General features: G+C 42.4%; 1 protein-coding gene across 3 annotated transcripts in view; it reads left to right on the forward strand.

The window, feature by feature from the left end:
* Positions 1–15,550, forward strand: part of LOC102307150 (C-terminal Src kinase) — a 52,035-nt gene extending 36,485 nt beyond the window's left edge. For all 3 annotated transcript variants that reach the window (XM_042218218.1, XM_005913018.3, XM_005913019.3), the window contains 9 exons: positions 2,167–2,386; positions 7,051–7,144; positions 7,651–7,716; positions 7,830–7,929; positions 8,124–8,214; positions 9,512–9,585; positions 10,125–10,320; positions 11,274–11,360; positions 11,689–15,550. In XM_042218218.1, the coding sequence (XP_042074152.1) occupies positions 2,167–2,386; positions 7,051–7,144; positions 7,651–7,716; positions 7,830–7,929; positions 8,124–8,214; positions 9,512–9,585; positions 10,125–10,320; positions 11,274–11,360; positions 11,689–11,871 (1,111 nt within the window). In that variant the 3' untranslated portion in view covers positions 11,872–15,550. The remainder of the gene's footprint in view (positions 1–2,166; positions 2,387–7,050; positions 7,145–7,650; positions 7,717–7,829; positions 7,930–8,123; positions 8,215–9,511; positions 9,586–10,124; positions 10,321–11,273; positions 11,361–11,688) is intronic.
* Positions 15,551–16,071: the final 521 nt, after the last annotated feature.

Raw genomic sequence — 16,071 nt, forward strand, 5'->3', positions numbered from 1 at the left:
TGGTGCAGTAACTTAAAATGAGCCTTGTGCAGCTACAAGGGATTTGTGTGCACACAACAACACTGATTATTAAAGGCTAACGTGGGGAACAGCTGTAATTAATCTGTAGCTCAGAATGAATTTAATGAAACTTGTTTTCAGCCATAACCAAATGTCCTTCTCAGAGTTGCTTTTCTAAAAGAAAGGAGGAAAGAAGAAGAGGGTGCTATGAAAGTAACTCACTGCTCTTTGACTCCCAAATATTCAGCATGCTTTCACATCCTGACCTTCTGCTCTAATTGCTGCCTTTGAGATCACTGCATAGTTCAGTGTTTTAACTCAAGTCATCAGAAGTCGTTTCTCTGTATCCTGCAGGGACTTTTGGATTTTTTTATGAATCATCAGCAAATGTCTCGGAGAGGACCTCTCCCTCTCTTCTGGGTTACGTAAGGGTTCATCTGTGGTTTTCTGCTTTAACGTTCACCCGTATCGGTTGATACTCGGCTGTAGATACAGCGCTTGCCTCCTTTACTTGACTCTGCTCCATCTACTGCCCTCATGTGGCAGATATCTGACCCATGTAACCAAACCACCCTAAAGAAAGCTGGCGTATTCATCTGCGCTGTCCTACTCATTCCTTCCAAGTTGTGCTGAACATGTTGTTCACTTTTATTTCAATATGATGTCATTTCTGAAAACTGCGGTTAATTTCTGGAGACAAAGCAGCAAGTGTGTGTCTACCACTGGGCTTTGTGTTACTGGGGCCATCCACTCTTGGCGCCTGCTCTCGGATTATTGGGAGTTAAAGAGCTTCTCTCCATCGGAGAAGCTCCCTATTCTGATCTAATCAACTCGAGCCATGTTAAGCAGCTTTACCACAAGGGCCTCTGCTGTCTGAGGAGACCAAGTGGAGTGATTGAAGAGGAGGAGGGCGTGACAGAGGCAGCCACAGGAAAGTGGGCTAAATCATTCATAGTTGTTAATTACCACCCATTGACCAGCCAGTGCCGATAAGGAGACTTTGTCCTTTGCAATTCTTGGTGGCTAATGTGACCTTTCATACAAATAGTGGCAGAAATCAGCAGGGTACATGGGATACCCCCCTGTGTTTATGCTTAATACCACAGATCAATAGCCATGAATGGAAGGAAATTCAGAATACTGAAATAGGGTGTTAGCTTTTGTTGTAGGAAACTGAAATGTATCTAACAAAGATTAAAAAACATTTACCATTTAAGCTCGACGGAGGATGCATTATCATTGAAAAGCAACAGCAGTGTGAAAAAATTCTGTTTTTGTAACAGATGATTGTAAAGATGGTGGTTGAGTAGATCAAAGTGTGTGATCTTGCTGTCTAATCCGTCCTTCAGTAGCATATAGATGCCTCCTATCAAGCCATATGGCGAGGTTGATGCTCGTTGTGTAACAGTTAGCTTCTAAATCAGGAAGCAAGCGTTTCTTTGTTGCCACAACCAACAGAATTGTGATCGGCTTTTTAGCTTAACAGGAGGTGGAGTTTGTTTTTGATCTCCCTCCTTTTCGCTACAGCGGGTGGTGAAAGTTCAATCCGTCTCTTGGTCTCTCTGACCGCAGTCGGGAATGGGTGACTTGGTTTTATCCTGCTCCCCGCCTTGTCTGAGCAGCTTTTGCATTTTCCTGTTATTGCAGTGCCTGTATGTCAGTTTCCGACTCTGCCCCAGGCTTTGTGTATGTGTGTGTGCGCATGCATGCGTGTGCGCGTTTTAGCACCATGTTTCCTGTTGTTTGGGTTCAGGTATTTTTTCACTGACTCCCCAAGATCAGACAGCCTCGCCCCTGCACCATTCAAGCTGAACAGGGTGGAAGTGCTGCTGTCGGCTTCCCATTACTGCCCCCCTCTTGTTTTTCACTTCTCATTTCAGAGGAAGGCTGTGGGCCATGATACATGGAATTTGGTACCTCTGTATGGTTGAAATTTAGTTGTTTTCTTCTCTCTCTCTTTTTGGAGATATGTTCTTAAAAAACTGCACAAGTTGAGTTTCTGTACATAAATCAAACAACGTCGTTGTTACATAAACACTCTGTGTGCGGCCATAAAACACTTCCAGTCAATCCTGTGTGTCCTTTTTGTCTGACATACTCTCTCTCCCTCTTCCCTCTTTGTCTCCTCACGTCCTTCATTCCCACCCCTCTCTTCACTCTCTCCAGCTGGTTTCATGGGAAGATAACTCGGGAGCAGGCCGAGCGGCTCCTCTACCCTCCAGAGACGGGTTTATTCCTGGTGAGGGAAAGCACCAACTATCCTGGAGATTACACCCTGTGTGTCAGCTGTGATGGCAAGGTGGAGCACTACCGCATCATCTACCACAACGGCAAACTCACCATCGACGAGGAAGAGTATTTTGAGAACCTCATGCAGCTGGTGGAGGTGAGGAAGGATGGAGAGCATATAGCTGTTATTTGTAGTCAAATTTTGTTGACAGAACACCTTTAATAGTACTACTGGCATTCAGTTTGGCAGTAAAAAAACGATGAATGCCTTCTCATAATCATCATCATCATTTCCAGCTGGTTTTTGTTTTTAAGAGCCGAAAGACTTGAGGCATTTAACTGAACGTCAAAGAGAGCGATTTGTAAGAAAATGAAACTTTAGATGTCACCTTGTTTTAATGTTCCAGTGCATGCTTCCTCTATCCTGAAGGTCACAGAGAGTTAGGCTATATTTTATTTAGGTAGCTCAAATTAAGTAGTATCGATCCTTAAAATAACTGTTACAGTAAAAAAGTTGGTGATTTCACAAAGTTTATTCCATCTTAGGGTTTCTTCAGAAAGGGTGGCTCCATAGTTTAGCAACTAACACATGTGCCTGACACATGAAAGATCCCAGTTTGAGACCAGGAGAGGAACTAAATCTCCTCCTGTGGGAGGGTTGCGTTAGGAAGGTCATCTGGTGGAAAAAATCTGCCAAATCAAACATGTGCTACATCTGCTGTGGTAACCCCTTGTGAATAAGGGAGCAGCCGAAACAAGCAGAGTTTCTTCAGTAAAACTGAAGAGCAGCAGGAAAACAAACCTACTTGTTTTGTTTTGGGGTTTTTTGTTTTCCCCTTAAAAGGTTGTTATATAATTCCTATGAGAATTTATATTTCTGTTTGTTTCAGGCCAACTGTTTATCCCCTCAGATATGCTTCTTCTGTCTATCAAAGGTGTTTTAGATCTTAACACAGTTAACACTGTACGAGAGACCTGTTTCTAGTCTATTACAGAGCTAAAAGCCTCTTATATCACGTATTTTCTATAGTTAAATATTGTATCTCATTGTCCATTAGGTCACACAATGGTCCCATCACATTCCCCTAGCATTTGTGACAGTCAGTCAGTTGCATTAAAAGCTGATTATCTTACATTACACCTGCAGTCTTTGGTTATTGATTATTTTTTATTTGTTTGGTAAAAAGGAAAATGTAAACCTGTTTGAATCAACAAAAAAGTTGTTGTTTTTTTTTTTATTAGGAATAAACAATTAGAATCCATCTTCTAAACTGCACGGCACGACAGCTAATAGAAATAAGTTATGGTAGTTATACGGTGATAAATGATGCAGCAGTTTGGTTACATAACTCTGTAAAGGACACACATGCTGAATATCTCTGTGGACTTCTCCCAAAACTCTGACTCAAGTACGTATCCTTCAAAAAGCTGTCTGATCCTCTCACTCCCTGACTGCTCTCTGTAAGCTGGTTCAGAGGAAGGACGGAGTGTGGAAAGGGGAAGACGGGGAGACATGATGATAGAAACGGAGAGGGAGCGAGATAAAGGCCTTTCATCCTCTTAGATAAAGAGAAGAGCTGGATTGGCAGCTATCACACTTTTAATTGGGCCTCATCTTTTTTGCCTTGTGGGGCGTTGGAAGTGGACAGGCAGGAATGTGCCAGCTGGCAACGAGACCATCTACATCCCCAGCGCATTCTTGTTATCAGCCACCCACAATCTCTCTCTCTCACACACACTCTCCAACACACACTCACCCTCTGGGCTCAGTTCAGCCTCTACTTCCTTTCTCCACCTCCCTCCCTCCCTCCCTCCTTTCTTTCTCTCTTTGTGTTCCCTGGTGGATACCTGGCATATTGCTTTCTGTCCTCCTCCTCCTCTCATCTCCGTATCTTCCTTTCGCCCTCCACTGTCTCCGTCTCCCTGCTTTACCCTGCTATGTTTCTTTCTTTCGGTATCTCTTTACATCTTTATTCTGTAGCCTGTCTGCATTCCCTTGTCTCTTCTTTCTCTATAATTGCGCATGATAGAATTCCTTACATTCTTGTGTGTTTTTCCGGCTCGCTCGGTGTTCCTCTGCTCTGTTATTCTTCATATAGACCTACACATCAAATGCTGGCAGACCTCTGTCTTCAGTCAGTGCATCCTCTGATGCATGTGGTTTTTAAAAATAACAAAACAAAACAAAACAAAAGCAAAGCTCGCTCCATATGGTATTTTTAGGGGTGTAGTTGCACAGTCAAAGTATTGTCTGTTAGGGTGCTCACTGGCTGTTTCAACTCTGTGATCACACCTTTCTCTGCTAATTACACATGGGAAGATTGTGATTTAGCCACTTGTGCTCTAAAAACACATTTTCATGCATTCTAAGATTGCATTTCAGTAATAAGCAATGCTAATTAAGGTCCTTTCAGGGCTGTCTTTTTCAAGATCATATAGGCACCGCTTCAGAAATGATAAATAATGACCTGATAAATGCTATACATAATCTAAATGCATCATTTGTGTATAACTGTGGCTATTTTACATGTGCAGTTAATTTGTCTTCAGCCTTCCTTCACCATGCTGCCCCCTGGTGGTTATAATCATATCTTACAGTCTATAGTCATCACATCAGTCCACAGTTGTGTAACAGTGGTCACAAAGAGGTTTCATGATTTATGTAACTTCTGCTATCACTTAAGGAGGCACTGATTTCTTTTCACATGATTTTTTTTTTTTGCCTTTGCAATTCAACGCAGATGGTCTTTATTTCTTTACTTGCCGTGACAAACAGCGTCCTTGCCTTTGTAATACTATCCTAAATTGATATGCAGATATGGACTGGGATTAGATTATTTTGTTGTCTTTATAAGGATGAACTGTAAAGTGTAATATGGTCCCACAAATGTGTCTGCATACACGTTTCCATTTGGACAGACAGCAGAGAGGCGTTTTCACCCATGTCAGGTCTGCTGCCATGCAGTCTTCCAAAACCTATCTGCACATCGCTGGAAGCAGATGATGTATGCGTCTGCTGAAAGGCGATTGGTTGACAAGTGGGCCAGAATAGGGAAGGGAGTGACAGAAGAGTTCATCTTGAATGAGAGGATTGTGGAAAAAAATCTTGAAAGATCAGAAATACAGTATAAAAAGTAGAGACAGCAGCTGCAGTGGACACTTGTCACTGTCATTGTCACTTCAGCTGTTTATATGTTATAACCTCACTCTTGACCGTGGCTGGCAGACAGACCAACAACAGTACATGCCAGAGTGGCCCAAAGACCGGTTGTACCACATACTTTGCACGCTGCCTCCATCTGACAGCAGAGCTCTCTGTAGGTAGACGAGTCATCCCTGTATTGTCAGCTTGGTGCAAATGCACCAGCCCTGTCACCCTCCTCCTTGTTCCCACAGTAAATGCTCCCCAGGAACCTCACCTTTACACTAATACTGACAGTGTCCAGCAGAGGTTTAAACATTTCCCAAGTGTGATCTTTTCATCACAGTGTGTCTGACTTTAAAGTGTAGATTTTTATTCCTTTGTTATTTAACTGACTTCTGTTGATAGTTACTTTTCTGTAGTGTAGTGATTATTTAAGCATTTTATATAGTAGCCAAAGCTGCAGGGGATGTAATTTTATAAGTGACTTGCCCTCCGTATTGTTGTCCCTTGATCTGTCCACATCTGAAGTAGCTTAAAGAGACTACACCTTATGCTTTTTCTTATTTTGTTTTACAATGGTGGATGCTCATATCATATTAAACATGTTCAAAGTTTCCAGTAACAAACAAGTCTACTAATGGGTCTGCATGATGTCAGTAAGGGCTGATATCCATAATTTGGTCATCTCAGACACGCAACTCAGGCTGTGAGCATAGGAGACCCACCCACAAACTTTACCAAAGGACAGCCAATCAAAAGAAATCTGTCTTAAAGGGAAGGAAGCTAAAATGTTTTACACAGTGGATGAGTCTCTGCGTAACATGAGTAGGAATCATTTCAAAAGGAAATGCAGTGAAAGACACATAAAAGACCTTTAGTAAGTTTACACATAGTGGATCAGCTGTCTCTTCAACTACACGAATTTAAAGAAAAAAAATAGAGCTTTTAAAGTAATAAAACTTTATTCTGGTGGATTTTTTGGTTTGTTTTAGAGCTGGAAAAAGGGCAAATCTGAAAATGTACTCATGTCTTTTGTAACTGGAGCTGATTAGAAACACACACTGCTTTAATAGAGTACTTCTGACTGGAGCTGGAGTTAAATTTTACAGAGCAGCAGAAGCAGCCCTTAAACTTCAGGCGAACACCTTACTGTGTTTTCTCGCTTTGTACTCTGCTGTAAATCCTCCCAACTTTGCTGCTCCTGTTTTATTCCATCTTTCATATGGAAATGAGGCCGGGATTTCTTTCGTCCCTCAAGACGAGCCTCCTCGTCTTTAACAAAGATGCATGTTGATAAAAGGTAAACCTGTCATGCTGTACCTGTTTGGTGGATGGAGCCTCCTCTCATAAAATCTGACAACACAGCTTGAATCTTCTTTTCATCGCTACCGTCACATTTTTCTGCAGAGGGTGGCCCCGAACATCAGCCTCTCTTTTGTTTTGCATATCAAAAGCTTGTATATAGACTCAACAGTATGAAGTAATCCAAGAACATCCGTATCGGATCATTCAGCTAGGTACAGTGGCACAGTACAGTATATACTGCTGACCTAAATTCAGGGAAAACCTTTTGAGAGAGGATTTTCTTTGTAACTTTTAACACTTGAAGCATACATACTTTTTTTTTTCCTTTATGCATGGAGATTGTATTTAATTCTCAAACTTTCTCTCTCCAGCACTACACCAAAGACGCTGATGGCCTTTGTACCAGGCTGATTAAACCGAAGTTGATGGAGGGAACAGTGGCAGCGCAAGACGAATTCTCTAGGAGTAAGAGCACACAGAGCTCATTACACAGCCCTACAGGGACACTGGCACCAATACACACAGGGACACTTTGTTATGCTTGTCTTTATATGCCACATTAACCTCACAGTATCAGATGCATGAACACACACACACAGTGTACAGAGAAATCCTGCGTCTCCTACGAGCTTTAATAGCATTAATCAACTGAGGGTGGTTAATCTTTGTGTGGCTGGGAACGACTGCTGGGCTTCACCGGCTCTCAAGGTCAATCTCCAGCTCTGTCTGTCTTTATTTACCCTCACATACCCATCTGACCCAGCTAATTCTTACACTAGAGAAATGCAAAGATTAATTCTCCTGCTTAAAGGATATACATCATTGTCAAAGTTATTTTAACAAGAAAATAGCTGCTGTAACTGCAAAGTCATGAACGTGCTGTAAGAGGATTTTTTTCATAACGCCTTTTTGGAATAATATTATTACTTACATTATGATTGCAGAGTGTCATTAACGTCCTCTTTTGGCAGGTGGCTGGGCCTTGAACAGAAAAGAGTTGAAACTCCTCCAGACCATTGGCAAAGGGGAGTTTGGGGGTAAGAAGCAAATTTAAACAGGATATTTTCATATTTCATTTTCATTTCTCACATCAGGCCAAGGTCACCTTGGAGAATGTAGTAAAACTTTGTCCCCTCTGTGTCCTTGTCAGATGTGATGGTAGGAGACTACAGAGGGACCAAGGTGGCGGTCAAGTGCATCAAAAATGACGCTACAGCACAGGCTTTCATCGCTGAGGCTTCTGTCATGACGTAAGATCCGCAGCTATTGCTTTTTGTACTTCACACCACCACAGATGTTTCTGTCTGCAGACATGTTTCTTCATCAAATATTAGATCATCCTCTGTCATTTTTGTGGGTAGAAGTTGACCATGATTTTTAAAAAATATTTTACTGCATGCTTACCGCATATTTTTTTCCCCCCTCTGTTTCTGTGTTTCGACAGGCAACTGAGGCACAACAACCTGGTGCAGTTGCTAGGGGTAATCGTGGAGGAGAGGGGCAGTCTCTACATTGTCACAGAATACATGGCTAAGGTCAGCCCAAGTGCTCTTTTATGACAATTTCTAAAACTGGAAATGGTACATGCTCGCATTAACCCTCTGCGATTTAAACGCTAGTTCAGTACTGTCGCGAAATCAATCAATGTAGAGCAGTGTCACAAACCACGGAGGCCCCAGAAAAGTGCAATCAAACGATGAGTTTATTAACAGCCCGGAGAAAACATCAACATATGTCTTCTGACCAAAATACATGTTGTGGATACTTATAAAGCAGTGGGGTACACGCCCCCCCATGGCGTCAATGACAGATTAAAATAGGTTCCAGACATTAGTCACCGTTAATCGTACATCTTTAATAGCTATAACAGACATAGAACTTCTCTTTTCTATAACACCTTCCATACAAGGTAATAAACTTCAAGCCCTCAGGGTCTCTGAGGCTAATTATTGACTCTGATCGTCTGTTACCAAGTAGAATAAAATATAGTAATGAGTTGAGGCCTCAGGCCTGACACATTCCTAGATTATATGTATTATATGTACTGTAAGCATGCATTGCAGTTATCCTTCTATGTTCTAGTTTCCCTCAGCATGTATCACCTGGACAGTCACGCCAGTGAAGCTTAAGACCCTTAATGAACTGAACATCAACTCAAAATAAGCACAGATATGCAATGTGTATAAAATACTTCTAACCATACTTGTAATAAAAGTTAACATAATGGAAGGATCCTCAAATGGACATCTTCAATAAATAACTGTAATGCAGTATCAATACTGTGAGAAATATTATTAGATGAAATAATGCTGTGAAGAATGTTATTAATGCAGGTATAATGATGCAGATTATATGGCAGCAATAAAAGAATTTCTGTATCTCCACAGTACATTAGGAGAATAAAACACAGTCAAAACCACGCTAATGAAACAGTTGTTAGCCTTGCTTAGCATAAAGACAGGAGACACTGGAAAACACCTGACCTGACCCCATTCAGCAGGTACAAAAAGATTTATATCTTGTTTGTTTGATCTGCACAGGGGGTTACAGGCTGTGCACTAGAGGAGGCATTTGCTTCTAAGCCAAGAAATGATGACGACTGTGACCTCATGTAACACAGCAAATGGATTTTTAAAACACTTGTTATTTTACAGATGAAACAAATGTTTCCCCTTATTAAAAAAAATACTTTGACATGTTTTCTTTTTTCGCACGGGGTCGTCGATTTGGTTTTTACTCAGGCTATTCATGCTAAAAAAATGTACCTACACAGTTTTCTGTGAGACTTTCTTGAATGTAAGCATTGTGTTAATAATCCAAACTGCACCACAGGGCAGCCTAGTGGACTACCTGCGCTCTCGAGGGCGGACTGTTCTCGGTGGAGACTGCTTACTCAAGTTCTCACTGTGAGTCTCTTTCAAGCAATTATTTAAAAAATTATTTAAAAGAACATTTTTAAACTGCTCTTTTCGGGATCTGAAACTAAATCACTGCCACTTTAACCCTCTGCGTTCTTACTGAACTTCAGGAGAAAAGTGTCATAGCAGTATCATGAACGTTGTTTGCTGCAACTCATACATCCTTATTTATTTTAATTTAACAATTATCTAGCTAATATTGTTATCTAAAGCAAGTTAAGTCCATTGTGATCAGCACAAAGAATGAGTGTAAGCTTTCAGATGAGCATTATTATATGTTTGTCTCAAATTAATCAGCTCAAGTTTCATTTTTCTGTGCCAGCCTTGTAAGTTTTGAAATAACTTACAGTAGTGAAAAAACATTTTGGAGCATTTACATCTGAAACTAAATTGAAAATCATAATGGCTTAGTTTTCCCTCTAGCCAAGCTAATTTTCCTGACAAGGGCAGATGATAAAAGTAAAATCCTCAACCACCTATTGCCCTATATTAGTTAGCCAGTTCTCACTCATCCTCTTTCCTGGCAGTGACGTGTGTGAAGCTATGGAGTACCTGGAGGCCAATAACTTCGTCCACAGAGACCTGGCGGCTCGCAATGTGCTGGTTTCTGACGATAACATCGCCAAGGTCAGCGACTTCGGCCTCACCAAGGAGGCATCCTCCATACAGGACACTGCCAAGCTGCCCGTCAAATGGACATCCCCAGAAGCACTAAGAGAGAAGGTGATGGAATGAGACCGGGTTGATGTTGCTGACTCGACTCTTAATTGATCTGAATAAGGGCGGTTTATTTAAAAAGGGGAGGCTGCAGGATATCAGTTTATTTGAATGAGAGTGCCAGTCCAAGACAGTCTTTTAAATAGTGGTATAATCTTGATCCCGGGTCTAGCAAGTTCATTAATAGTGTGTTTGTCTGCCCTAAAAGTATTTAAAGAGGCCAGTTTAACAAAGAGTGGTGTTTGGTGGCTCATAAACAGTTTTCCTGCTGGAGAGTAAAAGCAAGCCCAAAGGTTTTCTCAACATCTTAATCGAATCATCTGTCAAGCTGCCCAGAATTTCTGCCCAGATAAAGTAACTCTGGGCACCCAGAGCCTGACAGCAAAGAGTGTATGACTGATGAACAAGCTGCAAATATGGGGGGGGGGAAATAATTATTCAGCTCTATTTCCAACAAAGTTAGGACAATGTGTAAACAAATTCACTGAAATGTTAATGAATTAAGGCCTGAGTTTAACTGAAAATGTTGAGAATGAGAAATGTGTTTCTGAATTTGATGCCAACATCTTAATGTTGGTTTAAAAAAAACACAGACGGTGTGTGTGTGTATATGTGAGGGTCAACGCAGCAGACCAAAATATAATGGCTGTGGCAGCAGTGCAGTGGAAATGGACAGTTATAGAGTGGAAATCTTTATATTTAAAATGAAAATGAGGGACTGTCTATAAAAATGTCAGCAATTCCTTAAGTTTAAGCAGTCCTTTTGTTAATGCTCTTGAATTAAAGTTGAAAGTGTGCACTTCAGTCACATCTTGATTGTTTGGTTTAAAATCCACCGTGGGGGTGTATGTACTGTACGACCTGGTTTTGTTGGTCTGGAGGGAGGCGCAAGCCTGATCTGCTTTCTGAATGCCTTTATGTATAATGTATGAATTTCGGCTTCTCTCTTAATCCAACAGAGGTTTTCCACTAAGTCAGACGTTTGGAGTTATGGGATCCTACTGTGGGAGATCTACTCCTTTGGGCGTGTGCCTTATCCTAGAATTGTAAGTACCTTTATGGGATTTTCTGTGGCTCGCTGACGTCTGATATACACCAGCAGATGGCAGGCTTTATTGCCTGAACCATTTATTTATTTTTGTGCAAGATCAGTGTAACTGCTGGTTCTCTGTGTTGGCCTCATTCATGCCATGAAACAACTGAAGCAGGTGATGTGTCACCGGTTGATACGTTCGCATTTTTAGTTATTTTTAGTTATTCTTGTTATGTAGTTACCTTTGCCTGGAATATTGCATCACCTTTGAGTCCATTGCATCAGTTCGACTGATCAAAATGTTGAGCTAATGTCAGCATTTCTTTGTCTGTGTCTCTCAGCCGTTGAAAGAAGTGGTGCCTCGGGTAGAGAAAGGGTACAAGATGGATGCCCCAGACGGCTGCCCCGCCGTGGTGTACGACCTGATGAAGCAGTGCTGGACCTTGGATCCCGTGATGCGGCCCTCCTTCCGCATGCTGAGGGAGAAGCTCCAGCATATCAGAGCCAAGGAGCTCTACCTGTGAAGAGGAGGTGCTTGTGGGGGGTACCGGGGGAAGAGGACGGGGGTGAGATGCAGCCCAGCACAGCTGTAAAGTGGGAGGGGAGCAGGAGAAGGAGAAGAGGGACCACAGCACTTTCCTCCTACCTGCCAAGCCTCTTGACCTGTGGGACTGCTACGCTGTGCCCCCTCCCCCGACCTCCACCGTCCACCAGCCGTCCTCTGCTTTCACACTAGGACTGTTTTCCTGTTTGTGTTGTATAGCTTTTGCCAGACAATTTCCTCTTCTCGCGATGGGCCGCTTCTCTTTCCTCCTCCTACACCTGCCACTGCTCACTCACTCTCCCTTCTCTTTGTCACTTGGTCCAAATTGCTCTTCTTCTTCTATGTGAAAGTTCCCTTTTGTTTCTTTGTATTTCCTCCCCTCCTCCTCCTCTCCTGAACATGGCATTAACTGGAGGGGAGGCTGGCCTTTTCCTCCACGTTTGTCAGGTGCTCTTTTCTTCTCCAGTCCACCCCACTCGATCATTCCCAGATTCTCATATCACCATGTGGCTTTGCATGCCTTTCAGCCCAACTCTGTCATTCCTTCCTTGCATCCCTCCTTGCTTTCCCTCGGCCTTGTTGTCAGGTGTGGGGCCTTCGCTCTGTGCCAAAGTGCCTCCAGTCTACAGAGCTCCAGACTTCCCTCCAACACTTCTTTTGATTGGACTGTTATGGTTTCAATTTTTATTTTTTAAACAAAATCTTTTTTTATTGCTTTCTTTGTTCCAGAGGTTATGAAACTGTTTGGGTTTTTTTAAGTGGCATCTCCTTCACCTCCACCATCTTTACATCAGACTTTTTTTTTTTTTTTTTTTTTTTTTTTTGTTTTTGCTTTGTTAATCCAAGCGTCCATGAAGAGCACGAGAATAGGAAGTGAGGAGACTTGGGGGGGGCCAGTGTCATGTTCATCCTTCCTTAAAGACCGCCCAGAGGAGCGGTAGGTGGGTGGTTGGGTGGCAGGGCAATAACAGGAGAAGAAGGGGGAGAGGCAGTTCACAAACATGGTTGATTCATCATACGTGGGCTTGTTTTTATATCAAAATATATTTAAAGGATTAAAAAAAAAGAACAAGGAAAAACTGACTTGGACAGAGTTAAAAAAGGACGCTTTTCAGAAGCCAGGAGCAACTTGCCGTTAGGGATGTTCAGTGTCTCTGTGAATGCTAGGGTCGGGGTGGTGCATGCTGTGTGTGAGAGGCCTTGGGTTCAACTGTCAGTGCTTTCAATGTTCATTGTTTTATTATGCTATCATAATTATGAATAAATCATTCCATCTGAACAGTGTGGAAACACCTGCATAATTATATGTGTGTGTGTGTGTGTGTGTGTGTGTGTGTGTGTGTGTGTGTGTGTGTGAGAGAGAGAGAGAGAGCATATTTTAGCAGGAGGAGTGCTGTCTTACTGTACAAGCACCTCCCCACCTCCATGAATGTGTGGTTTTTGGATTTGACAAGCAAAATAAAGCAAATGTTAAAATGCCCAAAAAAAAACTGCAATTCCTCTGTTGGCCACTAGAGGCTGGCTCCAAAGTAAATTCCACCAGACAAAATTAACATGTTTACATCCCGGTACAATAAAGCCACATGGGCACTGCGCTATTAATGGCTCTAAAAAAAGAAGGGGGGGGGGTTTCCACATCATGACCACAGTCCTTAGTGGAAATATTACTAAATCCTGTTTTCGTTTTCTCGACTTTCGTGGTTTATTCTCCAGGGAGTATGAGCTGTGTGAATCTATATTTAAATTACTTTTGGTTGCTGTTTTGCCATTTTCCTTTTGTCTCTGCCGATAATGAGGAAATCCCTTGATCCCAATTAAAGAGACATTTAAATCCACACTCGGCTTTCTGCATTGTAATGCCCTTCAGTGAGTTGCAAAGTAAATGTGAAGGGTTAAAGATGTCTAACAGGATGAAAAATGCTTATTTTCCCTTGTAAAAGGAATAATATCAAAACACAACAATAGAAAAGAGTTCTTTGATATAACCGTTCAACTCTTTACCTTTTTTGTGATGCAGTTCAGAAAGCAAAACGACTGATCTAGAGGAGTGTTTTACACCTGCAGCTATAAATAATCCTCATGTGATCATTCTTTGATAGTACTGCTACAAACAGATGGGGTTTGTCATCAAGGTGTGAAGGAGTGTCAGCTGAGTTGTTCCCAGTGCTGCCTTCACTGTGCCTCCTCTGCTCTTTGGAGAGGGCCCAGTTGTCCCCAGTACAGTGACCTATAGGCTGAAACGGGACCAAGAGTTCAGTGGACTGGCCATCTGTGTGGTGCTTTCACTTTTAGCTCATTTGAATCTCATCCATCCGCCTGCTTCTCAATCTTCCGCTGCAGCAGCAGACAGTTGTTTGGGTCGCATTTTCATGTGAATCCTATGAATTTTAATGGCAGTGACAGGGCGGTAACAATAGGCTGGTTACGTAAGCACGGCAGTTTGTGCTCGTGGCCAAGACTGTACTGCTGTCAGGACTCATCGCGCCAGCTCCAATTTACCATCCTGCCATGGCTGCACAAGACGGGCCTTTTGCAGAAGCCAACCCTGCAAAAAAAAAAAAAAAATCCTAAAGTAGCTCTGCTATTGGTGAAAATTACAGCTCATTAGGCAATTGGGGGAGGATTTCTAGATGTCATCTGACTGCCAGAAGTCACCACCAGGAGGCATCCTACAGTCTGAGATCCCAAGGGAGCTGAAAAGGAGCAGCGCAGAGCTTTCAGCTCAGATTTAATTGCAGTGCTGAAGGAGGCACTCAAGATATCAAACGAGAGATTTTCTCAATCCATGTCAAAGGTCAGAAGCAGCTGCATCCTTTAATGACGTTTGGATTCTTAATGAGACACCATTTGCTGTCGCAGCTCATCTGCTTCCACCTCATTATACCCTATTTGTTTTTTTTTCTTTAATATTACAGTAAACTATTGTGCGATTATTAAAGTATATTTTAAAATGTAAAGCCCAGCTTGAAGTGTCACAGTGACAGGAGCTTGTGGTTATAGCAGTGACGGTTAATGCACTGCTCTCACATCTGGAAGCCTCAGTCTTTGGTTCACACTTAAGTAATCCTGACAACCGCACAGCTCCTCGTTCTTAGCAGGCACAAGCACGGGGGTTGATGTGTTAATCAGCTTTCGATAAGTTATGGATCTGTGCTACTGGCAGCAGCCAGGCACAACTCTACTGACAGTGTAATCTGATTACACCAACACAGTTTTTGGGAGGGAAGGATGAGGAAGATGCTCAGGGCTCTGCACATGTTTTTGTGCAGTTGGCATGTGCATTGTGTGGTCCCTCCCCCACACGTCAAGCTGGACCTGACAGACTTACATGCGTGACAGAATGAGGGTGAGGTGGGGGGTGTAACTTCACATACAGGCAGCACATAAACATTAAGCTTGTATCGTGTGCTGTTTATGGGTTTCACGATGGAAGGGTTCTTCAAGCCCCCGGTTCAGTTGCATAGCTTGGATTACTCTGCAGTTTTTTAATGAGTACTTTCGCAGGGCCTGTATGCAGATGGGCCACCTCCGCTGTAGTTAACCTTTAATACCCTGAAGCAGCTGGAGGTTGCAAAATTTGCACTTCAGTAGGCTACACCATGACAGAAGTGAGTCATTGGACTTTTCCCCTGCCAAACACATGACATTACTTTAATTTTTAAAAAACAAGCTAAACTTGGTCTGAACCAGACGTTAATGATGCAGGTGTGTTTTGTTAACTTTGGAGTGAGCCAGGCTAAATTGAAGTAGCTGACTGATGCCTTAGGCTTTGTATTGGCACCCAGACATGACTGCTGTACAATTTTCTCATCTTAACTCTCAGCAAGAAAGTGTCTTAACCTAAATGTTGAACTGTTCCATTAAAGATGGTTGTCAGTGATGCAGCAGACTGTAGAGGGGGGGGACATTTGGATGCCCCTTAATTACTGACTCTAGGACTCTAGGGGGTTTATTGTGCAGCTCAAGCACTGTCACCAAGTGTGGGAGTTCTTTATTTTCACACTGTTTTAGTGACAAGGAGCGGGCATTGAGCTGACAGCTGATGAAGGAAATGATATTGACATTATCAGGCCAACATGTGGCTGGCTGTGTCAAATGTGGCCTCAGTGACAGAAATCTTTTCACATGGACACATCCCTTGGTCACATCACATGTCTTTTTCTGTCTGGCTTTGTGCCTC

The sequence above is a fragment of the Haplochromis burtoni genome, unplaced genomic scaffold (genome assembly GCF_018398535.1).
Source record: "Haplochromis burtoni strain Fernald_Lab_line unplaced genomic scaffold, NCSU_Asbu1 Contig_2, whole genome shotgun sequence".
NCBI classification, from domain to species: domain Eukaryota; kingdom Metazoa; phylum Chordata; class Actinopteri; order Cichliformes; family Cichlidae; genus Haplochromis; species Haplochromis burtoni.